Genomic DNA, 23,528 nt, shown 5'->3' with positions numbered 1-23,528 from the left:
GGTTCCGCAAACAGCGCAACAATAATGTACCTGGCTCTGCCAACAAGTTTTCTAGGGTTGTCACTGTACTTTGTTGCATTTACATTTCGTTTTATAATTTGCAACAAACTTTTGCAAATAAACAGTGAACACATGTCTAGGGAAAAAAACAATTATTTAATTAAATATTTGTATGTATAGTAGTCATACTGCTACAATTACCTAAATATAAAATTTATATACTGAGAATAGAGGTTTTGGAGCCGTGAAAGCTGAAGACGACCTCGACCATTCTCTTTATATTATTTATTTTCTATTCTACCCTGGCTGCCATAATTATAGTTGTTAAAAATACATTGTAGAAATGCATATCCAACAATACAAACATACCGGCACAGTCATAATAGCGAGGACGCGTCTGCTAACTTGTAACGGAATGATATTTACGGTACTTCGGAGGTTTTCCTTTCAGTTAACAGCTCGTTACCAACGAATTTGTGGAAACTTATATACGGTTGTGTGGTGTGGCGGGACTAGTTTAAGTAGATACTCGTAGGTATAGTTTTGACGTTGTGGTATGGTCTGAAGTTAGAATGCAAAAAGATTTTTAAATGACCTACTCATGAAGAGAGAGGACAACCTGCTGCGACACTTGTAGCGAACCATACAGCATATTACGATTAAGATTTATCGTTGGTAAACTGCTTGTGAGAGGCGTCAAAGGCAAGGAGAAATGGACCTTTTCTTATGGTCACAAATATGGTATAAGAAATTTCGGAGTTTTACAGGTACCTAAATAAAATCAGAAATAAAGAATATTATACCGGGGTAAGGGTATATTGCCCCTAGATGACGGTTATTGGAGACTAAAGAAGATTGAGAAAATTGATCAAAAAGGCGATTTAAAGGCGACATGTTTTTATATTTCAAACAGTTAAAGTGGTAATATTCGTATAGGTAATCCAAACTTAAAACTGATGTTATCCCTTGGTTAATTCGTTTGGCTCGCTTTTCTTTCTTTATAAAGAGAGATATCAGTATACTTACTCAATTATTCAAAATTGCGACGGCTCCCGTCTGCAAAGTTGTCCCGGAACTCGTATTATTTATTGCTGTTCCGTGTACACTCCGCTTTAACAAGCCGCTAGTTCCTAAACTCATGTATACGGGGCTACGGGGCATGCAAATATGGAATACTAGCGACAGTGCATGCAATTAGAACCTTTTGTATATTAAGTTTGCTAGTTAAATATAGTTACAAGTATGGAAAGGTGCGGACTATTTGCTTAAAATGTGGTTGGTGCCCAAAGAGGCCAAAGTGCAGACCATACATCGCTTCATACATACCCCCAACGGAAATTTGTCTGGGATGCCCTTAGATCTTCACTCGCCTGATGCAAAATGCGCTGCCCGAAAAATGGGAGACGAATTTAGATATTGTATTGTAATCGACCGTACAACTGATAATTTAGCGACTATGTATAAATGCCATACGAATAAATAATAAATATAACTATTCTTTGATACAGAATATTCATTAAAAGTCTCATGGCAAAAGTTCAGTTCAGTCCCAATCCCAATTCCACATTGGGAAATAGCTGTGTACTTGGGTACCTACTATTTAATACAGTATCGTTTTCTGCTGCAGCAGTAGTGTCAGAAAATCGATTCGTAAATTTAAACGTCTAGACAGACTTCTATGTACATATTTTATGTACATTCATATATGTACATATTTATCCATATGAAAAGGAAGGATGGAAGGCGTGACTGCCACACGTGTATGTTATACGTACAAAATCAAAAAAATCCATCGTTTTCTATTGAGATAAATAAGTAAATAAAGAGTTTTTTCAAATGCCATTGACACTTGACCATTTCATGATTTGACTGGCCAATTCTTTCGGGGTTTCCGCGCGAATATTCTGTGGTCCTCTTGTGATAGGTACCTAATCGTCAGATCTAAAAGAATCGAATTTAAAAGTCAAAATCTCATATAAATAATACTTTTTGGAAACAAAAAATATGTCAATGTAGAGGTAATTAAACGTCCTTTAAATTGATACTAATATTAATCAGGTAGTTCAATTAGGCTAAGAGCTAGACTCAAATTAGTCCAATTTGTGCAAAAGGTGGGATTTTTTCGATAGCGAATGTATGAGAATTGTAAGGGGGAAATTTAAAGGGCTAGTGGGGGTAACTTCACCACTTTTCAGCCCGGTAACATCGGGTTTCTAGGAGCGTAGGAACCCCACTACAAGGATCAGAAGTCAAACTGCGGTGCGCTATTTTTGCAAACGGAACTTCACAGAGAGCCCGGTCTAGCGGGATGGCCGTTTTATTACATTCGGCCGCTTTCGTGCCTGCTGGGTCTTTATTGGTTTCCTGCGGCGTGCGCTTGTTTAGTGGATTTTATATAAGCCACTTGCCACTTGCTTTTGATTTTAGTTGGAAAAGTGTTTTAGTTACAGTCCGTATAAGCTAACTTTGCACCGACTACAACAGAAGCAAGTGTAAAGGTGTCTATATAAACGCCATCCTCCTCCTTGCTTCGTTCTCCTGTGCTGAGGGTGGTGAAGGCATCATTTCAGCCTCGGACTATTGGCCAAACTACCTCTCGGCTGTGATGAGTGCCTTTCATCCTTTGGTTAACAATCTACTATTTTATACATCTCACGAATTTGACACATTATTCGCTAGCGTGTGCGTAACTTACTTTCTATGCATCTCGCTCGTACTCGCATATTAAGTTACGCAGATGTTACGTTACGTAGTGACACTGCTAAGGCAGCCGTGGTAAGACTACTAAAGTTAAATGAGCAAACAAGCAAATTTATCACCAATAAAATCCCAATTCAGCACCAAGCGACATATTGGCCGCCTTTAACGCCTGTTAAATTTTACGACTGGGACCTAAATCTGCCAAGTGGTACAAGTGGTATAGTCAGCATCAATCGTAGCGTATGAAACAACGCGCCAAAAATATCTGCCATCCTCGATTACTTTTCCAAATAGAAATATATCTCGACAATTTGCGTCAACCAAGGTAAATAGATCCCTATTCACAATTTCGTTAAAAATACCCACACAAATTGTATGATTCGATTGAAAATAATAGTAGATTTTGTATGATACAATTTGTGTGGGAAGAAATTATTAAGAAATTGTCAGGTAAATCACAGTTTAAGTTTTGTCCCTATTCATCCCGGCCATCCCTATTCACCCCTCAGGGAGCCTAGCCAAGATGGTAATCGTTTGCGCCAATTGAAACGCCTCTCTTTCTCTCTCTCTATCGCACTAATATGGAATGAGTGATAGAGATAGAGTGACAGATAGTGCGTTTCGTTTGCTACGGCGCTAACAATTGTCAATGTCAACTTGGCTAGGCCCCCAGATCCGTTATTTTTTAAGCTGGCTGTAACAGCATCAGTAAACAGCAACACTATGTAGACTGATTTTCAGTTAGAGTCAGACCAAGACAAGTCTGCATTTTGATAGCACACGCAGTGCAAGTGTGAAATCGTTACAGACTAGTCTTGGCCTACCTCTAACCTTGTCTTGGCAATGAGGTTTATAAGCTATCAGTTAACAGTGTGGACGGTGCACGAGAAGATGTATTCACAGTCTGTCTGGACCGCCGTGGGTGGCGCGCGCGCGCACGCTGGGCGTTGATTCATCAAAGCCGCATCAACAGAAGAGCAAGTAGGTACTTACTACTACCACAGATTATATAATAGTTGTCTACAACATACTTAAATAATTCGTAAATTCCAAATAACATCACCTTCGGGCCGTCAGCATCACCATCTGAAAGTCCATCAAGATGACCCCGGTTCTATAGATTCGGATCTCGGTAGTTTGTTAAACACTTAGGTGCTCATAGAAGGTTGCACTCTTTGTATACCTATAGGAAGTATACTGATTTTTTGTTCTTAAGTTCAGGTATTTTAATCTCACACGCATATTTAATTATTTATTTATTTGAACTTTATTGCACGATATAAAATTGTACAAATGGCGGACTTAAAGCATTCTCTACCAGTCAAACATTGGGTCAAACAGAAATTTCTAGTTAGTGCAGGATTGTAGACAGCGAGAGGAAGTATTAAACACAAATCTAGTTATTTTAAACAATATTCTTATATTATTGTAGAATAAGGAAAAAATATTTCATTACAAATCTTCTAAAACGAATGGGGGTACTCGCTTTACCAAGATCAGCTTCCCCTACTGCGTACAGAGTTGTATTACCAAAATTATCTGGGTAATTGCTTATTAAAATTGAGGTGACATTAAGGGTTCAACTGTACTTTTGCTTGCTCGCATGACATAACGAGATATTTTTGTACACTTTTAGGTACTAACATACTTATATTTATATCGTATTGGTTTCCAAATCGTATTTAAGCCAATTTTCTTTTAAACGCCCCAGCGCCGGACCGATATTTTGCCCTAATTATAAAAAGGTATAAACTATACGCAGTCATTAACCTCATATTACCTTTTAAACATTAGAGATAACATTCGTCGGAATATAAATCACAGCATTAATGGTTGTAGCTGTCATTAATTAAGTAATTAATTAAAGGATCGTGTGTAAATGTTTACTGCCCTAATGTCGGCTTTGTTTTGTCGGGATGTTTTCAGTTTTTTTTTTGAAAAAGAAAAGCATTTGACTACAATCTCACCTGATGGTAAGTGCCTATGTGGTCTCATCATCATCATCATCATTTAGCCTTCAGTCGCCCACTGCTAAGTAACGAAGCGGCGCGGCGCGACGCGGCTGACCCACGGCGTTCGCGTTCGCAACGAGATCGCCCACATAGAACGCTTCTATAGGTATCAAAGGATTTATTCACCCCGCATCGCTTCGCGTTCGCGTGTTGTTCGCCTGTTCGAAGTCAATAATACCTCATGTCATTGCATGTGCAAAGTTTCATTACAATCCAACAAGTAAGTAGTTTTAAAACGAGAACGAAACTCCGTTTGTATGGGAAGGTGACATTCGGCCGAGCTTGCCGGGGACTCATATATGGCTGACAGTCTTGGTAATTACGAAATTCGTTATAATTAGGTATGTTACGAAAGGTATGTAACATGTTTCATTGTGTATGTTTTATTTGTCGTCTCATAAGAAATAATAACTTATTTTTACTTTAGCATTTAATTTTACTGATAACTTAGACGTTCCTTACCTACTAACTTTTTTTCACTTAGATATTACCTACCTATGACTAGTTTTTGTTCGGGCAAAGGCAAAGCCTAAATTTCTCATCAGGCGTTATGTCACACTTAGTCTTATGATGGTTCATAAGTTTTCTGCTCACTCTACACACCAATGTGTATAACTGTCAAGTTGGTTCATGGATATTATATGTTTGTGATATGATTCCGTTCAACCCCAGTGACAAAGAATACAGAATTTTTTTACCCATTCTTTTTTCAATAAAAGGTTAATGTTTACTAAGCTCTTACAAACTTCCTTTCTTTCCTCCAAAATCCATGGATCTACAAGCTTTAAGTCGACTTCAACATACAAACAAGCTAAAATTCTAAACATCTGCCCATTTCTCAGGAGCGTGCCAAGTCCCCTAATCTTCTACGACAAAAGGAGCCATGCGGTGAAGACAAAGACAGCTATACATCTATGTGTAAGAGTAAGCAGGAAGCTTGCAAATGAACGTTGATACCAGGACTCGGCAAACAACGTTCTGAATTCAAATCGAAATCACGCTCCTACCGATGCTTTTGCACGCATCTGTTCAAACAGGAGAGAGAAAAGGGCAGGAATATATTTCGAATTTTAAATTTCAGACTTGCCAGTCATTCCCGTTCCGGATGACAGGGCACGGACAAAATGAATGGGTCGGCAGCCGATTAGAATGTTCCGTGGCATCGGAATGAATGGAAATAATAAAAAAACGGATAATTGCGTAACATGAGGCCAGCGGGACTTGAAAGGAACGGGACGGTCGTAAAGTCTGGTGATGATTGCGAGTTATTCGGGGCCGATGGTAATGATTCCAGTTTTTCACGCGGTGTTGTGATGCCATTCAACGGGATTTGGGTGGTAGTAATGGCAACCTTATTAACCATTACCATGTTGTCGATACATTGGTATTGGTATGATTATATTTTGCTCATAATAAGTAACTTCATACGAATTATGACTAACTGTAAAAAATACAGCAGGTATATAGTTACTCTAGCTATATTCGTCTGATAATCTCAAACCAATTTTATTCTTACCATATTGACCAATACAATAGTAGGCATAAAGAGAGAATATTTGCAGTCATTTACCAGTTTACGAGTATTAAAGACCATTAACATTACAAGCCTGACTGAATTAGCTAGTAATCGTTTGTCTGTTATTCTATCATTTTTGGTTTAGGTATTTGGAAGAAAATAATAAATCATAAATTAACTAATTGAGGTTTGTAAAGTTTTATGAAAAAAATAAACTAATCCACATACAGCCTCTAACCGGCCAGTGGCCAGAAAAAAGCCTTCCATTCGATAGTATTTTGTTTTCTTCTAGTAACTAGAGGAAATTCCATTAGTTCCCATCAAGTTTTCCATTAGTTAGTTAAAAGGAAAATCCAATTAAATCTTGAAATCTAATATAAAGTTAAAAGACTTATATTGCCAATCTCATAAAATTCAATCAAACTATCGATAACAGTTCCACAAGTCATAAAATGGCGTTCGAAAGAACAATCAAAGACCGGTTGTAAAAAGTTGTAATATTCCATACTTGTAGTACCTATTGTGGCATTAAGTCCGCCTTTTGTACTCTGAATTATCTTCTCTACATACAATAGTAAATACATGGCATATGCAAAGTAACTAGGTGAACCTCTAGCAATTGTTTTGAAATATAAAATTCATCAATATACAAAACTACAATATCCCGAAATTTAATTGTAGGTGTATTTGAGTAACCCCTTATAAATATATACATAATGCGAAAACTGACGTTCTGTTTGCCTTTTTTGATCAAATGAAGAACGGCTACAGATTTTAATTGTTGATCCATCTAAGGTTCAAGCTTAATTTGGTTGTCAATACTAACGGTATGAAATGTCGAATTTAAAGTCAACCCTAAATGGCTCAACAATTAAAGTCCGTGACTGTACAGTCACATAGGTACCTAGTCGCATTATCTGAGTTATTTTATGTCTATCGGAAACGAATGATTATCCCTTGGAAATCTTGGAATGCAGCATTGTTATTTGAAAGTAGTCCAAATTTCAACTGAATAAGTCAAAATCATCACCGTGAAATTCATCGGGAAATTCAGGATTATTAGGGTGATGTCCGAACTCCGGACTTTTGTCAGGATATTAAAGTTTTTCATATATCAAATCAACCCTACTTAAAGGGCTGAAATGGGGATGGAAATCTGTATTGAGTCACAGTAACTGACAGTCTTGGGCAAGACTGGCAAGAGCTAGTTGAAATATAAACATCACTTAATCAGTTAGTAGTGTTAGTAACTCGCCCGTGTTTGATCCGCACGTGTTTCTCATAACTCATAGGATGGAATCATCGTAAATTATGTTCCTGTTTACATTTACCGCCCTTCTAGCTCATAATAACACATACACCGTTGTTTGCTTTATGAATACGCCCTTTTGGTGCTAACACAAATTAACGACTAACATTATTATGAGTATTACTTTGTGTTATTTAAACTGAAAATTTAATTACGAGCTAGCTAGCTAGCTACGCGTGTTCAGTAGTCATGACATTTAAATATATAAAATCGATGTATAACAGGGTGGCTGTAAATACGTTGACAAAGACTTTATAAAAATATGTTTCTTACTAATAATTGGTCAATCAAATCTTGTCAGTAAATAAGAACAAAAAAACTATACTCATCCTTTTCTTTTGGGTGCTAGTACTAATGTAAGACAAAGATAGTATGATTCTCTCTGTCTATGTTTGAAATGAGACGGTCCTTTGACAAACTATACCTACACGTCTTTTACAAATTGACATTAAAAATGTAAACTATAAAAGTTAAAACTGACACAAACCGTAGAACCGTACCTACTGTGACCTTTGGCTCCGTTGTATTTTTACAAGGTGATAAATAAAACTAACTTGAGGGGCCCACTGACTATTAAAAAAATGCCATGCCACAATGAAAGAGTAAAAACAAGTTTTATATAAAAAACTTAAATTCGCTCTATGTTTTTGACTATTGTATCTGAAGCTACATAAACTAATTACAGACATAGATATAAGTACCTTATCCTATTGAGAGTACAAAGTTTCAGAGCAATCTAGCTAGTCGTTTTAAAATGAGAGCGTAACTACGTTTGTATGGAGAACCGAGCTTGCCGGGGACTCTTAAAACAATAGTCTATCAACTTATAGATAAGTGAAGCATGAACCGCTCCTACCGCCCATCATTAGTCACGGATGTCATCAAATAAAACACGATTAAGTACTTATGTGGAGGGTAAGTTGGAGGGATAACGAATATCCACGCTAAATCACGAGTGCCTACTTAAAAAAACTTTTGACATTAGATTTCAGTCACATCAACGCCGATGCCGGATCCGGAGGTTCACCGCAGACGGAGCCAGAGCCGCGTAGCTTTTTAGTGGAAGGCTTTTAAAACAACACAATAAAATCAATAATAACTGTCTGTTTCAAATGAAATAGTTTTTATATAACGAATATAGATCAACGCGAGACTTAAATGAAATGCAAACAAAATTAAAACCGAAGTGTCGGACGCCCCGGCCCAGGCCCGGACCTTTGTAGCGTGAGTCGTCCTTTATATGGCGGTGAACGTCACTCATTTTGTCAAGGAAATTGACATACCTACACTAAAGCGGTAACAACGACGCTGCAACAGTAATTTGGTTGGAGCTATATTATTTGTTGTAAGGTATCCTTATGGCTTCTCTACACGATGGGCCATCATACTGGCCCACTAAGATGGTCCAGCGAGTAGAGGGTAGTAGTGTCGGATGGCTCATGGCGCGGCGGGATGGCGATGGGACGGCCACGCGTTGCGCGGTGTCGATTTTTTGTACGCATCTACACGTGGCCCATTCCATAGTGCGCGTGCTCTCAACCATTGCATGGCCATCTCGCTGGTCCAGCGCTGGGCCATCGTGTAGAGGAGCCATAACCATCGCATGGCCATCTCGCTGGTCCAGCGCTGGGCCATCGTGTAGAGGAGCCATAACCATCGCATGGCCATCTCGCTGGTCCAGCGCTGGGCCATCGTGTAGAGGAGCCATAACCATTGCATGGCCATCTCGCTAGTCCAGCGCTGGGCCATCGTGTAGAGGAGCCATTAAACATAATGAAAGTAGTATCGACTAAAGACATCACGTATTAATATGATATAAATAACTTGAGCCACACCTCCGCTCATAAGTCACGGAGGCCACCGAAGCGCGAACATGTCGATATGGAGGGTTAGGTAAGGGATAACGGATAGCGGCGCTAAATCACGGGCGCGACGGTTTGCGTCCCCTCGCCTGTCTCGAGAGATAGCGCTGTAAGGACAGCAAGTAAGTAAGTAAGTAAGTAAATATTCTTTATTGCACCAAAATTATACATTTTATGTAAAACTGCAAAGAAATATTTAAAGAAAAAATAGAACCAGGTAACAACAGGCGGTCTTATCGCTAAAAAGCGATCTCTTCCAGACAACCTTTGGGTAGCAGGAAATGTAGAACTCATACAAAAGTCAACAGGTAGTGCAAAGAGCTAAATATGGAGACTATTAAACACAAACACACATACTACAATTACTACTTATACATATAAGTATTAAAACGAAACCTAACACACAAATAAATATACAATACAATATATATATATATAATATATATTTATACAAGCATATATACAATATATAAAATGGCAACTTAAGGCAGAGATAGAAAGTATAGTTTTAGCTGATTTTTGAATATGGGGAGAGATTTAGCTAATCTTAATTCTACTGGTAAAGCATTCCACAGCCGAACAGCCCTGAAGGTAAAAGAGCTATTATAAAATTTAGAAGTAGATGAGGGAGAAGCAAGAATATGAGTCTGAGAACATCTGATAGAAGAGAGATACTTGAAACGCTCTTTGAGATAAGGTGGTGTAGCGGGGTTAAAGAGAATGCCATAGAGAAGGGCGAGAACATGAGAGTCACGGCGAAGACGAATAGGAAGCCACTTGAGCTGAGAACGGAACTGTGACACATGGTCAAATTTGCGCAGACCAAATATAAACCTTATACCGAGATTCTGGAGGCGCTCGAGCTTATTCAGCTGGTCCTCCGTAAGGTCCAGATAGCAAATGTCGGCATAATCTAATATGGGCAATAAGAGGGATTGAGCTAGCGCAATCTTAGTGGCGTAAGGCAAGAAATTACGGAGTCTGCGGAGTGATGCAGTTGCAGCAAACATTTTCCTGCTAACCTCATTCACCTGAGGTACCCAAGAGAGACTCTGGTCCATCATGACACCGAGATTCTTTACCTGGAGAGAGTAGGGAATCTGAATACCGTCAAACACAATGGCAGGTAGAGGACCTAAATCAATCCGGGCAGTGAGCTTTGAGCTACCTATGACTATAACCTGAGTTTTAGTAGGGTTAACCTTGAGACCGTAACGTTTACTCCAATTTAAAATACTCTCCAAGTCAGTGTTCATGGCGCAGATAGTCTGTGATAGATCGGTAACAGAGCCCTGAGAGTAGATTTGAAGGTCGTCAGCGTAAAGGTGGTAGGAGGACAAAATATTGGAAGTGATAGAGTTTATGAAGATAGAAAAAAGAAGAGGAGACAACACGCCGCCCTGTGGGACACCAGCAAGCGTGTTGCACCACGAAGATCGATAGGAATCCGCCTTTATACGCTGCCGACGCCCTACTAAGTAACTGTGAAACCAGTCAACTACCGCAGGAGATACATTAAGTGAACGCAATATGCCTAACAAGATGTCGAAGTCAACCGTGTTGAAAGCATTACTGAAATCCAGAAGCGATAATACCGTGATCTTACGATTATCCATACCGGCCCGGATATCGTCAGTAATTTTTACAAGAGCAGTAGTTGTGCTGTGGCCTGTACGGAATCCGGATTGGTATGGGTTCATGAGCGCGTGTCTGTTCAAAAAAGAAGTAAGTTGCTGATGTACTAGACGCTCTAGAACTCTAGAACGACGCTCTAGAACAAGTTACAATAACTTAATTTATTTATTTACTATTTATATGAGCCTAGTGTCCCACTGCTGGGCAAAGGTCTCCCTCCCCCGGCCTTTCCACGTATCCCGGTCTTGACCCGTCTCCCACCAGTTCCTGTCAAAGGCGTCAAGGTCATCTCGCTACCGCCGTCGAGGTTTGCCGCGACCCCGGGTTTGATGTAGGACCCAATTGGTTATTATTTTAGCCCACAAATCATCCGGCATACGGCAAACGTGTCCTCAATAACTTAAATATTAGATAAATTTAATCTGGCAAAGAAGCAGTAGAAAAAGGCGGCAACTTTGAAACTTATATGCGCGAAGGATGCTCCCATACAAAATATGAATTGCACGATTAATTCTATTGACAAATTGGTTTGCCAGTCTTATAAATACGAGGATGTTATGGGACTTATGGGTAATTTTTGCACAAATTCCCTCAAACAGTTTAACTTATGTTCGGAATTTCATAAATAGGTAGAGTTAGAAAAGTCTGCAATGATTTTGATAGTACACGCAGTGCAACTGTTATTTTAAACGTCAAACTTCCATAAACTTCTGACGTATAAATAACACGTGCACTGCGTTTGCTTTCAAAATCGTTGCAGACTTTTCTCGGTCTAACTCTCTATACCTACGAAGATAAAATAGGAAAGCAAAAAATAGAGTTCGTTAATATGCATCAAATACCTTAAGGTTAAGAGTCCCCGGCCCGGCCCCGGCAAGCTCAGCCGAATTTCACCTTCCCATACAAACGGAGTTTCATTCTCATTTCAAACCCACGTGTTGGATTGTAATGAAACTTTGCATATATAGTGTAAGCCGTTCGCATAAAAAAACCGGAAATCGATGTACATTGTGTAAACTGCATCTTGCATCTACCCATGTAAGTAGATAACAAGTGTTTTCTATCTCTAGAAAATCTGGCTAAGTGCAGATTAAGATTTAATCAAATTTCTTTTTTACAATTATGGAACAAATCAATCTATTTTATTTAGAAATGGACTATTTTTGTCACCACATATCAATGTTTTATTATCAAAAATGTTTACGCTATATATTTCAAATATGTATATGTATAACTCAAATTCTTTTACTATTTCGCTTATATTTCGGCAATTTACCTAAAATGCTTTGACAGACTCCTGGAATCTCCTATGGCCACTTGCACCATTCACTGGAGTTACCATGGTTACCAGTACAATTTGACACTGGGTTAACGGGTTAACCCCGAGTTAGTGGGATGGTGCAAGTGGCACTCTTATGCACCGGCTCTTAATAGAAGTACTTACCTACTGTATATTTTTCTGTATTCTTCTTTGTCCAATAAAATACCTATATTTTATTTTATCTATCTATCTCAAAGATGTGATTTAATTGACACTAAGTAGGATAAGGTTAAGAATGATTAATTATCAATATTTTATTGTCACCTGCTGACGCTCCCGCGTAGGGCGGCGCTCGGCGGCGCCTGGCAGCCTCATTATTTAGATATTACCCCGCTCCCGGCGCGGCGGGCCGATTCTTTAATTAATATAGCACTTGTGACTTTGATTGTCCGTGGTGTGATTGTGCCAACTTTTCTGCAGTGCACTTATACAAGTCTCATTCGATAGGTGTTTGTAGTAAGTTGCTAGAACGTCCCAACACTAAATTCGGTGGCAACATTGAAGAGCTAGACCTTTATATTGTGTCTCAGTTGAATCTAGACTGTTTTATTATCTCGAGGAACCCTAGGACTAATTAGCCATTACGATGCCCACAAATAAACTGATGATCCAGACCATTCTGCGTCATCAGAACTGGGATGTCCTCGATCTTCGTGAAAGTTTTGTGAAATATTAAATATATTAATACCGGGTCACTCACGTATTTTAAGTCGAAAAACGCTCGACATGTTTCACTCCGTACCGAAATATTTAATATATATATTTAATATATCTGTGTCTCACGGAAGTTTTGTTAGTTTTGTGAAAATTTTAATTTTGGTGTGATTTGATGTAAATGAATAAAAAACGAGTGATGGATCTAACTTTCAAGTGTTTATAATTGAAGCTATGAAGAGCCAGGCAACAAGTTAGAATATCAGATTACCAGAAGCTATCCCTGATAATTGCGAGTGAAGATGACTTCGAGCCTGGTGGAATACCTTCTGTGGATTTGGGGAACAATCCCTAAGTGCTGGTTATCTTCTAGCCGCTCGAGTTTTTCGAACTACCCGCACTTGGTCTTGTTTATCAGCTTGAACGTTTTGCGCACTAGGGATGTTACTCTGTCGACACAACACTAACGATATTCGATTTATGGACTGTCGATATTCGTTTCCGCTTACATTTACTAATGACTGGATTCCATGTGGATGAGATCTTAAAACCCTCAACCCGATTGAAATTGCAATGTTTTTTTTATTTCAATAGCTTCCCGTAATAATGTGTAGTGTGCGTTTGATAATAATTATGTAGAAATCTTGATAGTTTAAATCTGTGTTTTGTAGTTGAAAGACAACCAAAAGGTACTTCTCGCTTGAAAAAACACAAACAATACCTACTTGACACAGACTCGAGAAGTTATAGGTGTTACCATAAAGACCCGTATTAAGTGAACTCGTTTTCCCTTTTTCACCAAGGCACTTTGCGAAAACTAGTTTTAAGTAGGGAAAACGCGTTTTAACGAAAAACGGGTTTTAACGGTAACAGACTTGTCACAAAAACATGCACCTATCTACATCTTCACTACATAGTATAAAACAATAGTAGATTGTTAACCAAGAGTTGAAAGGCATCCATTCCTGTCGAGGTAGTTTGGCGCTCGAACACAGTGAGAGCGCCAATAGTCCGAGACGGAAATGGTGCCTTTCACTCGAGTTAAACACTCTACTTTTCAAATCGAATGCGAGGAAACAAAACAAGACAAGGCAATTTTGCAAAATCAGTAACTAAAGTACTACCTAATAGACCTGCGGCCATGATTTTTTTCCTAAGGACTTACTTGCAATCGGAGACTTTTCATGTGTGAAGATAAATAACCCCTAGCGAAAAACATTTAGATTGCAATATTTACGAAAACACACATATTTAAATAAACTGCAGTCATTTTAAAATGATTTGGTTATAATAGTATCAAAATCAGCGGGATTGCCTCTTATAAGTTGGTCAAGCAAATCTTGGCAGTAGAAAAAGGCGCGAAATTCAAATTTTCTATGAGACGATATCCCTTCGTGCCTACATTTTTAAATTTGCCGCCTTTTTCTACTGACAAGATTTGCTTGACCAGCTTTTTTAATTTTTTACTTTTTCGTTTAAAACTCCCGATAGTCAATGGCATCCCAGTCATTTAGCCAACATAAAAGTATTTAAAAGAAATTTAAATATTAAATAACAATTTAATGAATAAAATAAGGAATTTTTATATTATATTTTATTTTTATTTTATTTTATTTTCACGAATATACTGCTAAATAACTTTAATAACCCATTTAATATCGTACAATCGTTTAACTGCTGCTGGCTGTATAAGATGCTGCCTTTGCTCATTTACGCAAGTGTATGGTTTAATTTAAAAAATATATTTTTGGTGTATTCCTTTTGGTTCCCGTCTTATGATATCGAGTAAATACAATTCAACAAAAGAAATCAAGAATAATTTATTTCAACAATTTACTTACATCATTTTTGATAGAAAACGATTCCATGCGGTTTTTGTAAAATTAGAACAATTATCAATTGTTCCAGGCGGGGAAATAAAGACACTAATTTTTAATTTTGTTTTCACCCAGTTGCTCGTGGGACGGGAACGTAGAGGAGTACAACACTTTTCTGCACTAGAGCAGAAACGTATCACTTTCTGCGCACTTTTTAGAACAACAACGACCCACTTTCAGAGCATGAGATATGAAAAGTCGCTTCCTGCTGTCTGGATGGATGTCTGTCCCTATCTATGTATGCTTTGATCTTTAAAACTACGCAACGGATTTTGATGCCGTTTTTTTTAATAGATAGAGTGATTCAAGAGGAAGGTTTATACTTTATATGTACCTATATAATACATCAACATTGCACCCATGCGAAGCCGGGCGGGCCGCTAGTTTATTTATAATTTTTCATTGAAATTGTTGTTTACAATCTTGACCATATTGATAGCCGTTATCTTAGGCATCAGCACTGTTATCATTAGTTATTAACGAGCAACAACAGGCAATTAGTGGCGATCCCGACCTGCCCCAATTGGTTAATAAATAAACAATGGGGTGGCCTCCCCCTAGAACACTAATGTTGTAGTTGGCTTGTTTGCTTATAGGAAATTCCATTTTTCTGACCGCGTAGAATTTATTGATTTGGTTAAAGGTTATGATTTTTTTTACGACATATGACAGACAACGCTGCAACACCAGAGGTGTTGGAAGTGCGTTGCCGGCTTTGAAGATGGGAGTACAAACAGCAACACTCTACGTCCGTTTTTTCCTTAGACTTTATTTATCTTATACGGAGTTACATATATCTTTGGTGCATAACGAGTTCTAGTTCTAGGTACCTATTACGAATAGCTCCTTTTTGCGATACATACGTTGTCTACTGCGAGACACTTTTTACACGTAGTCTTACGCGCTCATATTGATTCGCACTGTACCATAATAAACCATCTGATAAAAAGACGTGTGAACTGTTGTTTCACCTTTTTATGATTCTATCACCCCCTCACAAAGCTCATAATAAGTCACAAACGATAACATCTCTCTCACTCAATCGCCCATATATCGACACCACCAATATAGGGGCTGAGTCGATAGTTAATAGCCTTTTTATTTAGTTTTCTGAGCAATATCAATAATATAATACCAACAATAATAGGATCCATTAAGAGATGATTAAGCAACGACGTTCTACTTGTAAATAGTGATATTTTTGTCAGAATACGTACGAATTGCGTTAACGCGTACGAATTGTGTGCGGGTTTGGCAACTGTCAAAGGTTTTTTTTAGATGGCGCCAGCATAAGTTTTGGCTGTCTCTAGTTTTGTTCTATGAGATTTGGCTTAAAGGGCGAGCATTCAGGCCATAAAAGTCCAAAAATAAAGAATTTGACATTAAATTTAGGATTGACAGGTAAAACTTATGCTGGCGCCATCTATCAAATACTACAACCGGCCAACCCCATTGGGGAACGAAATGTTTATCTCGCTCGCCGTGGCAAAAATGTGAACTTACTTAGATGCTATTTTCATTATATTTGACATAAAGGTAAGTATATTAACTGTAAATTAACTACTTATGTGTCCTAAGCCGCCTGGGGGTGCCAACAACAGCAAATAATGGACCTATTCTAAGTTTAAAAGTAAGTAAATTTGAGAAAACATTACGTGGGTAAGCCGTAGCACTTGATTATATTGTAATTAAAATAATATGCAAATTATCCTTAGGAATTTGTCTAATGTTATCTACATCTACAAAGGCTATCATATCAACCACTTCCTAAAACTTCCTAAAACTGATAATCTTTGGTTTTATTATACTTCTAAGTTATCTAAGTATACACATGTGCTAAAATTATTACTTAAAATATCTATAGAACAGTTAATAAACTTGCCATGAACATTTCCCCCCTAAACTTTTTTTTCTTGGTTTTATGACCTCTGAAAGGCACGGATGCGAAGCTGCAACTAAACGTTTTATTTTTAATTCGCTATCTGCGAAATATCATTTTTATGTAGATAGCTCTACCTATAGTTTAGACATTAGGGATTGCAATAAGTGCAAAATAGTGCAGTAAGGTAGGTTTAATTCAAATTATACGCAATTTTTTGTGGCAACTCCGTCAAGTGGACGGAAATAGGCACTGGACGGTATCCGGAATACCTAAATAGAAATTAGAAGTATTTAATTTTATTACTTGAGGATTATTGCTCAATTGCACATTGGACATTTTTTTTTTAATTAAATTGTAAGATTGTATGTCTTAATGTTAAATATTATCATCTTGCTATATGTGAGACCCTATAATTGGCTCTGTATCACTATTTATGTCATTAGCATAGTTATAGCTGTTGGTTCTCCATGTAAAACATAAATAAATAAATAAATGTTTTTTGTTGGCCCAGTTAAGGGACCACAGAGTTCCATTCTGTATGTACTAATGTAGTCTACATACTATGTAGACTACATTATGTAAGTAGTAAACGATAAGTTAATATTCTATACAACTTCAGTCATTTACTGACTAATATTCCTTCATAAAGTTTGAAAACAAACGTCATTCATTCATTACTCATGTTTGCATAACCGACTTTATACAGAGCGGACTAACCATTCCGATGCTGCTTTGTTAATACGGGCCGCTAATAACCCCTTATCAAAACCAAACAGCGTTAACTGACTTGGTAAGACTCTTCCAAATTGAACCTTAAGATAGCTAAGGTACAAAATTTAAAATTGGAATGCCATCTTGTTTACAGTTGACGCATTAACTGCTAATGTGGTTAACTCTTTAGCCGTTTTAGCACGGCCGCTCGCTCCGCGCGACGCGGACGCGGACTGGCAACGTCGCTCGCTCTAGCGACGTTGCCGGCCCTCTAGACACCGCTCTCGGTCCCCGCCAGCAGTCTCGCTAGAGCGCTATCCACTGTTCAACGTCATTATCGAACGCAAATGGATTCCAATTCGGATTCCGGCGATACCTGCTTTAAACTGGAGCCAGATTCAGATAATGAGAGTTACACTAACTCGAAGGTGGAGCCGCGTTTGCAATGGAGTTCTGAAAACACTGTGAAACTAATTGATACTATGGAAAGGGATTGTAAGGAGTTGTGGGACGGGAGGCACCCTATGAATAAGGATAGAGCGGCGCGGCAGGCCAAGCTGCAGTACTTAGCGCTTATGTTTGGGACGACGGTCGAGGAGATAAGTAGGAAGATACACAACTTGAGGACGCAGTTTAACAATGAGTTGCGGAAGATTAAGAAGCGGCAGTGCGGCGAGGAGCGCGGGGCGGCGCTGAGTGGGTGGGAGTACTTCGATGCCCTTTGCTTTTTGCGCTCGCCCCCCAACCCCCTCGATGTGGATGGAGTCAATCTAGCGGTATGTTTGTTGCTCTTTTGTTTTGACATGAACTTTGAGTTATAGCGGAGGTAGTTATTTCAAGCAAAGGTTACCTAAGGCAAAAAGATCATGGGCCGATTCAGATATAACTTGTTACTGTTTTGATTTAATTTTGACACGACCTTAAAGATCGCTCACGCTGATTGGTGCATGCGAAATGAAGTGAAATTCGTACGTGAGATGCACGCTAGTCATCAAGATCATGTCAAAACCCAGTCAAAACTGTAAATAGTTGTTATCTGAATCGGGCTTCATGGTAATTTTTATGCATTAAGAATCAATTATGTAGAATTAGCTATGATTAGATACTTCAATTATTTGATACCTACCCCGCGAAGTTAATTCTTACATTGGTTTTACTTTGATTGAGTAAGAGCAGAATAATCATAACCTTACCACCTAACTAGGCTGACTATGTACTTTACAAATATTTTATGATAAAGGACTATGCGTCAAAATGATCCAAAACAAACCAGAGTTGAGAATTAGGTCATTAGATAGGTATTTTTATGAACTTCATTTCGTTCAATGGGCACCAAGCGGAATTCCATTGCAGAACTGAGATATTGGTATTTTAGTAAAAATGTCGTCACCCTTATTACTTAGGCAATAGAGTCCACAGCCGGGCGAGCGAGGCAAATCATTCACCGCGCTCGCCCGGGTGCGCGAACATCTATCCTGTCCTGCAGCAATTAATTTACTTACTTCTTAGACTCTTATTGCCTAGGTAATAAAAGTGACTACATTTTGATTAAATGCCAATATCTCTTTTCTGCAATGGAATTCCGCTTTGTGCACATAGAACGAAATGAAGTACATAAAAATGCCTATCTAATGACCCAACTCATTTCTGTTGGTTTTTGGACCAGGCTCCATACAAAGTTTCCCATGGTCCTTTCAGATCATCATGTAATCATTTATTGTTAAGGATTAGGTAAATTTTTTTTTACCCATTTATAAAATTTAATCTAAATTAAAAATGATTACAAGCACCATAGAGTAACTTATACTAGAGCGGTACTGTCATAGTAAATTTTGTAACCCCAGTAAATTCACTGCCATCTGTCGACACACTTTAAAACTAAAAATAAATATTTATAAAAATACTATAAAATGTATTTAAATATTGATAAATGATTTTTCTTATTTGCATTAATTATTTTTATGATTTTGACCCATGTTCTTTCACTGATATGCGTTTAAATTATAAATAACAAACGAAACCGTCAACGCCCTCTATACGAGTGTAGGCCAAAACTAGTGGCGCCCTCTGATCGAGAATCAAATTTTCGTAATTTTCGAGGCACGTTTTTTCCTTAGACTGTATCCATCTATTACGGAGTTATATATATCTTTGCAAGCACTCTAATACCTTGCAAGCATCTTCGCTCGACAAAATAAATTTCCATTTATCTCCGACACTCGACCGTAACCAAATTAAAGAGGGTAATATTACACTCCAAGCCAAACTCAACCTTAACTCAATAAAATTGAGTTTAAATCCACTAAAACGTCAAGTGTAAACAAACCACTCGATCCGGTTAGTGTTGTGTCACCCGTTGACATTTATGGTCTTGTAATAAGGACTGTTTATGGACAAATTGAATCCTTTGTACGTTCCCTTTGCTATGAGCCGATTAATAAATCAGACGGTGATATAAAACAGTAGCCAATAAGTATATTCGTGTTTTTTTTTGGGCTGTAAGGTCTGTAAGTTTTCCTCTAGCGTCGTAAGGCCCACCATATGAAATTTTCCTATTTTTAATTTGAACCTTGTTGTAGAAGTAAATTGGGATGAAGTTCGTTTGTTTGAAAAAGCAACGAAACAAAAGAATTGCTACTTTATTTGGTTCATGAAAAATTGTAATGCAACGAATATGTACATTGACCTTACGAGGCTAGAACAAGTCCATTTTATTGATTCGTACTATATAGCTACTTCTTGCAGGCGTATTATGATGGACGGCGTTATCTACGTGATAAAATTATTACAGGATTAAACGAACTTACCTGAAGTGAAGTTCTATCCTGATTATTATGAAGTATAATATTGTCTCGAGTTACCGCGATAGTTACTCATGAAATAAAACTATGAAAACTGATTATATCGCGTATATTGAATTTATAATACATCCCGACGTTTCGAACTCTTTACAGCGTTCGTGGTCAACGGGTGACTGAGGAAAAAATTACAAAGTGCAAAAATACCCACATACTAAAATAATGAACAATCATAGACTACAAACTTTAAGGCTGGTTGTACATGCAAAATCGGTTCATAAGGCTAGTTATACACTATAATTATGAAGTACTTAGTCCGTGGTAATTTTTTTTTTTTTTTTTTATTATAAACTGATCGGCGATTGGCCCTAGTCACACCTGATGGAAAGTGAAGACAGGGCCTAAGATGGAGCTCACCGGTTCAGTAACAGCCTATTCACTCTTGTTTTAAAGAGACCGAGGTCATATTGATCAGGGAATACAGATGGCGGGAGCGCATTCCATTCCTTAGCCGTCCGTACGAATGTTTGAGTCTCACGGGAGTTTTATAGTTAAAATTGTCAAACTCGTATCTAAACCAGTTTGAAACCATATCAAATTTTTAAATTAGAATTGACCTCAATGTATTTTTTTTACAAATAGATAAGTACCCTACTTACGACTATCATATCCATGCTGGGGCCACTTCTGTTTGACTAAACCTTATCCATCTTATCATCATTTCGGACCGCTCATTAATACAAGATTGCGCTTAAATTGCCATTACGAATTCAATTTGATATCAATAAATTGTAATTTCATTATCGAACTTCTATCGTATCCTAAAAATTTTACAATTAGAGTACTAAATCAAATTAGGATGTGACAGGCCTTTTAATTCTTTAAGTTGTAACAATATTTTTATAGGTACCTATCTAATAGGTATTAAGTAATCGAATTTAAACTATCGTGAGAATACTAACTTAGCGGTTTCACTCACTCAGGCACTGTTAGGGCTTGAAAATGGAGACCTAGGCTCTCCGAAACATGTCGCGCGTCGCGCGAGTGACTAAAAACACGTGAGTGAAACCGCTAAGTTAGTTAAAGTATTAAGTAATTTAAAATATCCTACCTATGTTTTTTTCGGGTACGTAGTACGTACAGTACGTTGCGCACTTGTGTGGGTTGACTGCTTTAATAAAATGCATAAAGCACAATTAAATTAAAAGCGAAATGACCTAATCAAACCTAATATTCAATTCACTCATTCAAAGTTTAAAGGTGTTGTTCTTCCTTAGCTGGCTGAATTCCAAGCTGAAGAAGAGATGGAATTCGGAGCCGCACTCCGAGCTAACTCCATCAAGACCTCCAGCCCCACCGAAGCCCCCAAGCCCACCAGGGTGGCGGCGTCAGCGCCCCCTCCCCTGCCGCCCAGCGCCAACCCCCTCATGTGGCCGGAGGAGCCGGCGCCCAGGCTGCGACCAGGGATGGGGGCTGATGAATGCCAAGTAAGTCCTTCTCTTACACCTGCTTCGGACCATCTTTCTATTCTTTCTAGCTGTGAAAATGCCATTCTTTCGTGACCAGAGAACACAGCGTAAAATTAACGCTGATGAATGCCACGTCAGATCAGATCCTAGATCCTACATCATGTAAGTACTACATGTAAAAATCACCCGAAACATCTCCACAACGACGGATTAAACACTTCTATGCAACGTCTCTTTGCATCTCTTGTCAAAAGAGCTGGGTTCGCTTTTTTAACCAAATGTCGAGAATTTAGCCCTTCGTTTCTTATCTCCGAGCCAATTCCATCAAGACCTCCAGCCCCACCAAGGCTCCCAAGCCCACCAGCGTGGAATGACTGTAGGGAAGCCTAACATGTCTCCACGTCCCCACTCTCGATACAGCCCAGCATTCTCAGCTTAAAAATACATTCAAGAAATTAAATAGCATTGTCAATACTTAAGTTTTTCCTCCAGATTTTCGGCGACTTCGTTGCCTCTGAGCTGCGCACGCTCCGCTCAGACGATGCGCGCAAGAAACTCAAGCGCATCATCCAGAAGGCCATCCTTCAGATCGGTGAAGAAGAGGACGGGAATGGCCCCTAGCGCTGTTCGTCTCGCTCGCCCTCGCCCGATATGAACGCGTAGCGAACGAGATAGATATATATATCCTTAAGTTGCTGGGATGTTAGCAGGACTTTCTTATGTATTAAAAAAATTGTTGTGATTTGTGATATGCAGTTAAATCTCCAGGTCCAGGACTCCATGATGGAACGAATGAGCATATCATAAGGCTGCCTTTCCACTGAGGCGGTTATGAGGGGACGTACGCGAAAAAACCATTGGTTGTAATACTCCTTAGCCTCAGTGGAAAGGCAGCCTAAAAGGGGAGGATCGGGGCATTTCCACCAAACGTACATTTTTTTTTTAACTTTCTGGGGAAAGTACCTCTACCATTATGCAAACTTGAAACACATATATATAGGTACGTTAATTTATATGTAAACTTTGTGGCGTTGTCTTATTTTTTGCCATATTCTACATTGGATTATAGCGTATTCCGTGTATCATAATATTCATAATATAGGTACACTCATTATAATTAAATATTTTAAGTATATAAGTATTATTGTTTACGTTAAGAAATATTATACCCACCTGTAGTACCTATTTATTAGGTAGGTACAACATTTTAAGATGACGTTTGGATGTCCACAGCAGCTGCATTACGCGTTACGTAAGCGAACAACTCGCGAACGCTAAGCGAAGCAGCGCAGAGCGGCGCGGCAGGCCCACGGCGTTCGCGTTCGCAACGAGATCGCCCACGTAGGACACTTCTATATAGGCATCTTCTATGACGCCGCTGTATTACTCAAATTCCTTGATAAAATGAGTGACGGAATGAACGTCAAATTCGCGACAGCAATGCGGCGGCGAACGTCACTCATTTTATCAAGGAAATAAACAGATACAGCGGCGGCAACAGTAATGCCGCTGCAGTTGACTTCCGCACGTCACCTTCATTCATAATCCGTGGCAAAATTATAACCTAGAGGTGATATTACCAATATTACACGACTTTTTAATCACACATTTAAATAACTTGTCATATTTCAAACTAAAATAATACATTTCTAATATTTACCCTATAGCGTTTTATTTCAATTTATCTGGCTGTTTTAGGGTCGGTGCACCAAACCGTCTGTCAGCGTTTTTATTGTATGGAAAATTTCATTTTGGTGCAACTGGCCCTTAGTCTTACCATAC

At 38.5% G+C, this 23,528-nt stretch overlaps 1 protein-coding gene across 1 annotated transcript; it reads left to right on the top strand.

Moving 5' to 3' along the window:
* The first annotated feature begins 17,765 nt into the window (after positions 1–17,765).
* On the top strand, positions 17,766–22,462 carry LOC134742562 (uncharacterized). Its single transcript, XM_063675775.1, has 3 exons — positions 17,766–18,255; positions 21,555–21,764; positions 22,239–22,462. The coding sequence occupies exons 1-3, from the start codon at positions 17,827–17,829 to the stop codon at positions 22,365–22,367; spliced, it is 768 nt and encodes a 255-aa protein (XP_063531845.1). The 5' UTR covers positions 17,766–17,826; the 3' UTR covers positions 22,368–22,462.
* The last annotated feature ends 1,066 nt before the right edge of the window (positions 22,463–23,528 follow it).

This window comes from Cydia strobilella, chromosome 6 (assembly GCF_947568885.1).
Source record: "Cydia strobilella chromosome 6, ilCydStro3.1, whole genome shotgun sequence".
In the NCBI taxonomy this organism is placed as follows: Eukaryota; Metazoa; Arthropoda; class Insecta; order Lepidoptera; family Tortricidae; genus Cydia; species Cydia strobilella.
The sequence above is the reverse complement of the archived record's forward strand: the minus strand, read 5'-3'. Positions and strand labels throughout refer to the sequence as shown.

Bases quoted from the DNA above. Each gene is read 5' to 3' on its own strand.
- LOC134742562 (XM_063675775.1), top strand. From the start codon at position 17,827: ATGGATTCCAATTCGGATTCCGGCGATACCTGCTTTAAACTGGAGCCA. The intron at 18,256-21,554 runs GTATGTTTGTTG...GTTCTTCCTTAG, and splicing joins TGGATGGAGTCAATCTAGCG to CTGGCTGAATTCCAAGCTGA. The intron at 21,765-22,238 runs GTAAGTCCTTCT...TTTTTCCTCCAG, and splicing joins TGGGGGCTGATGAATGCCAA to ATTTTCGGCGACTTCGTTGC.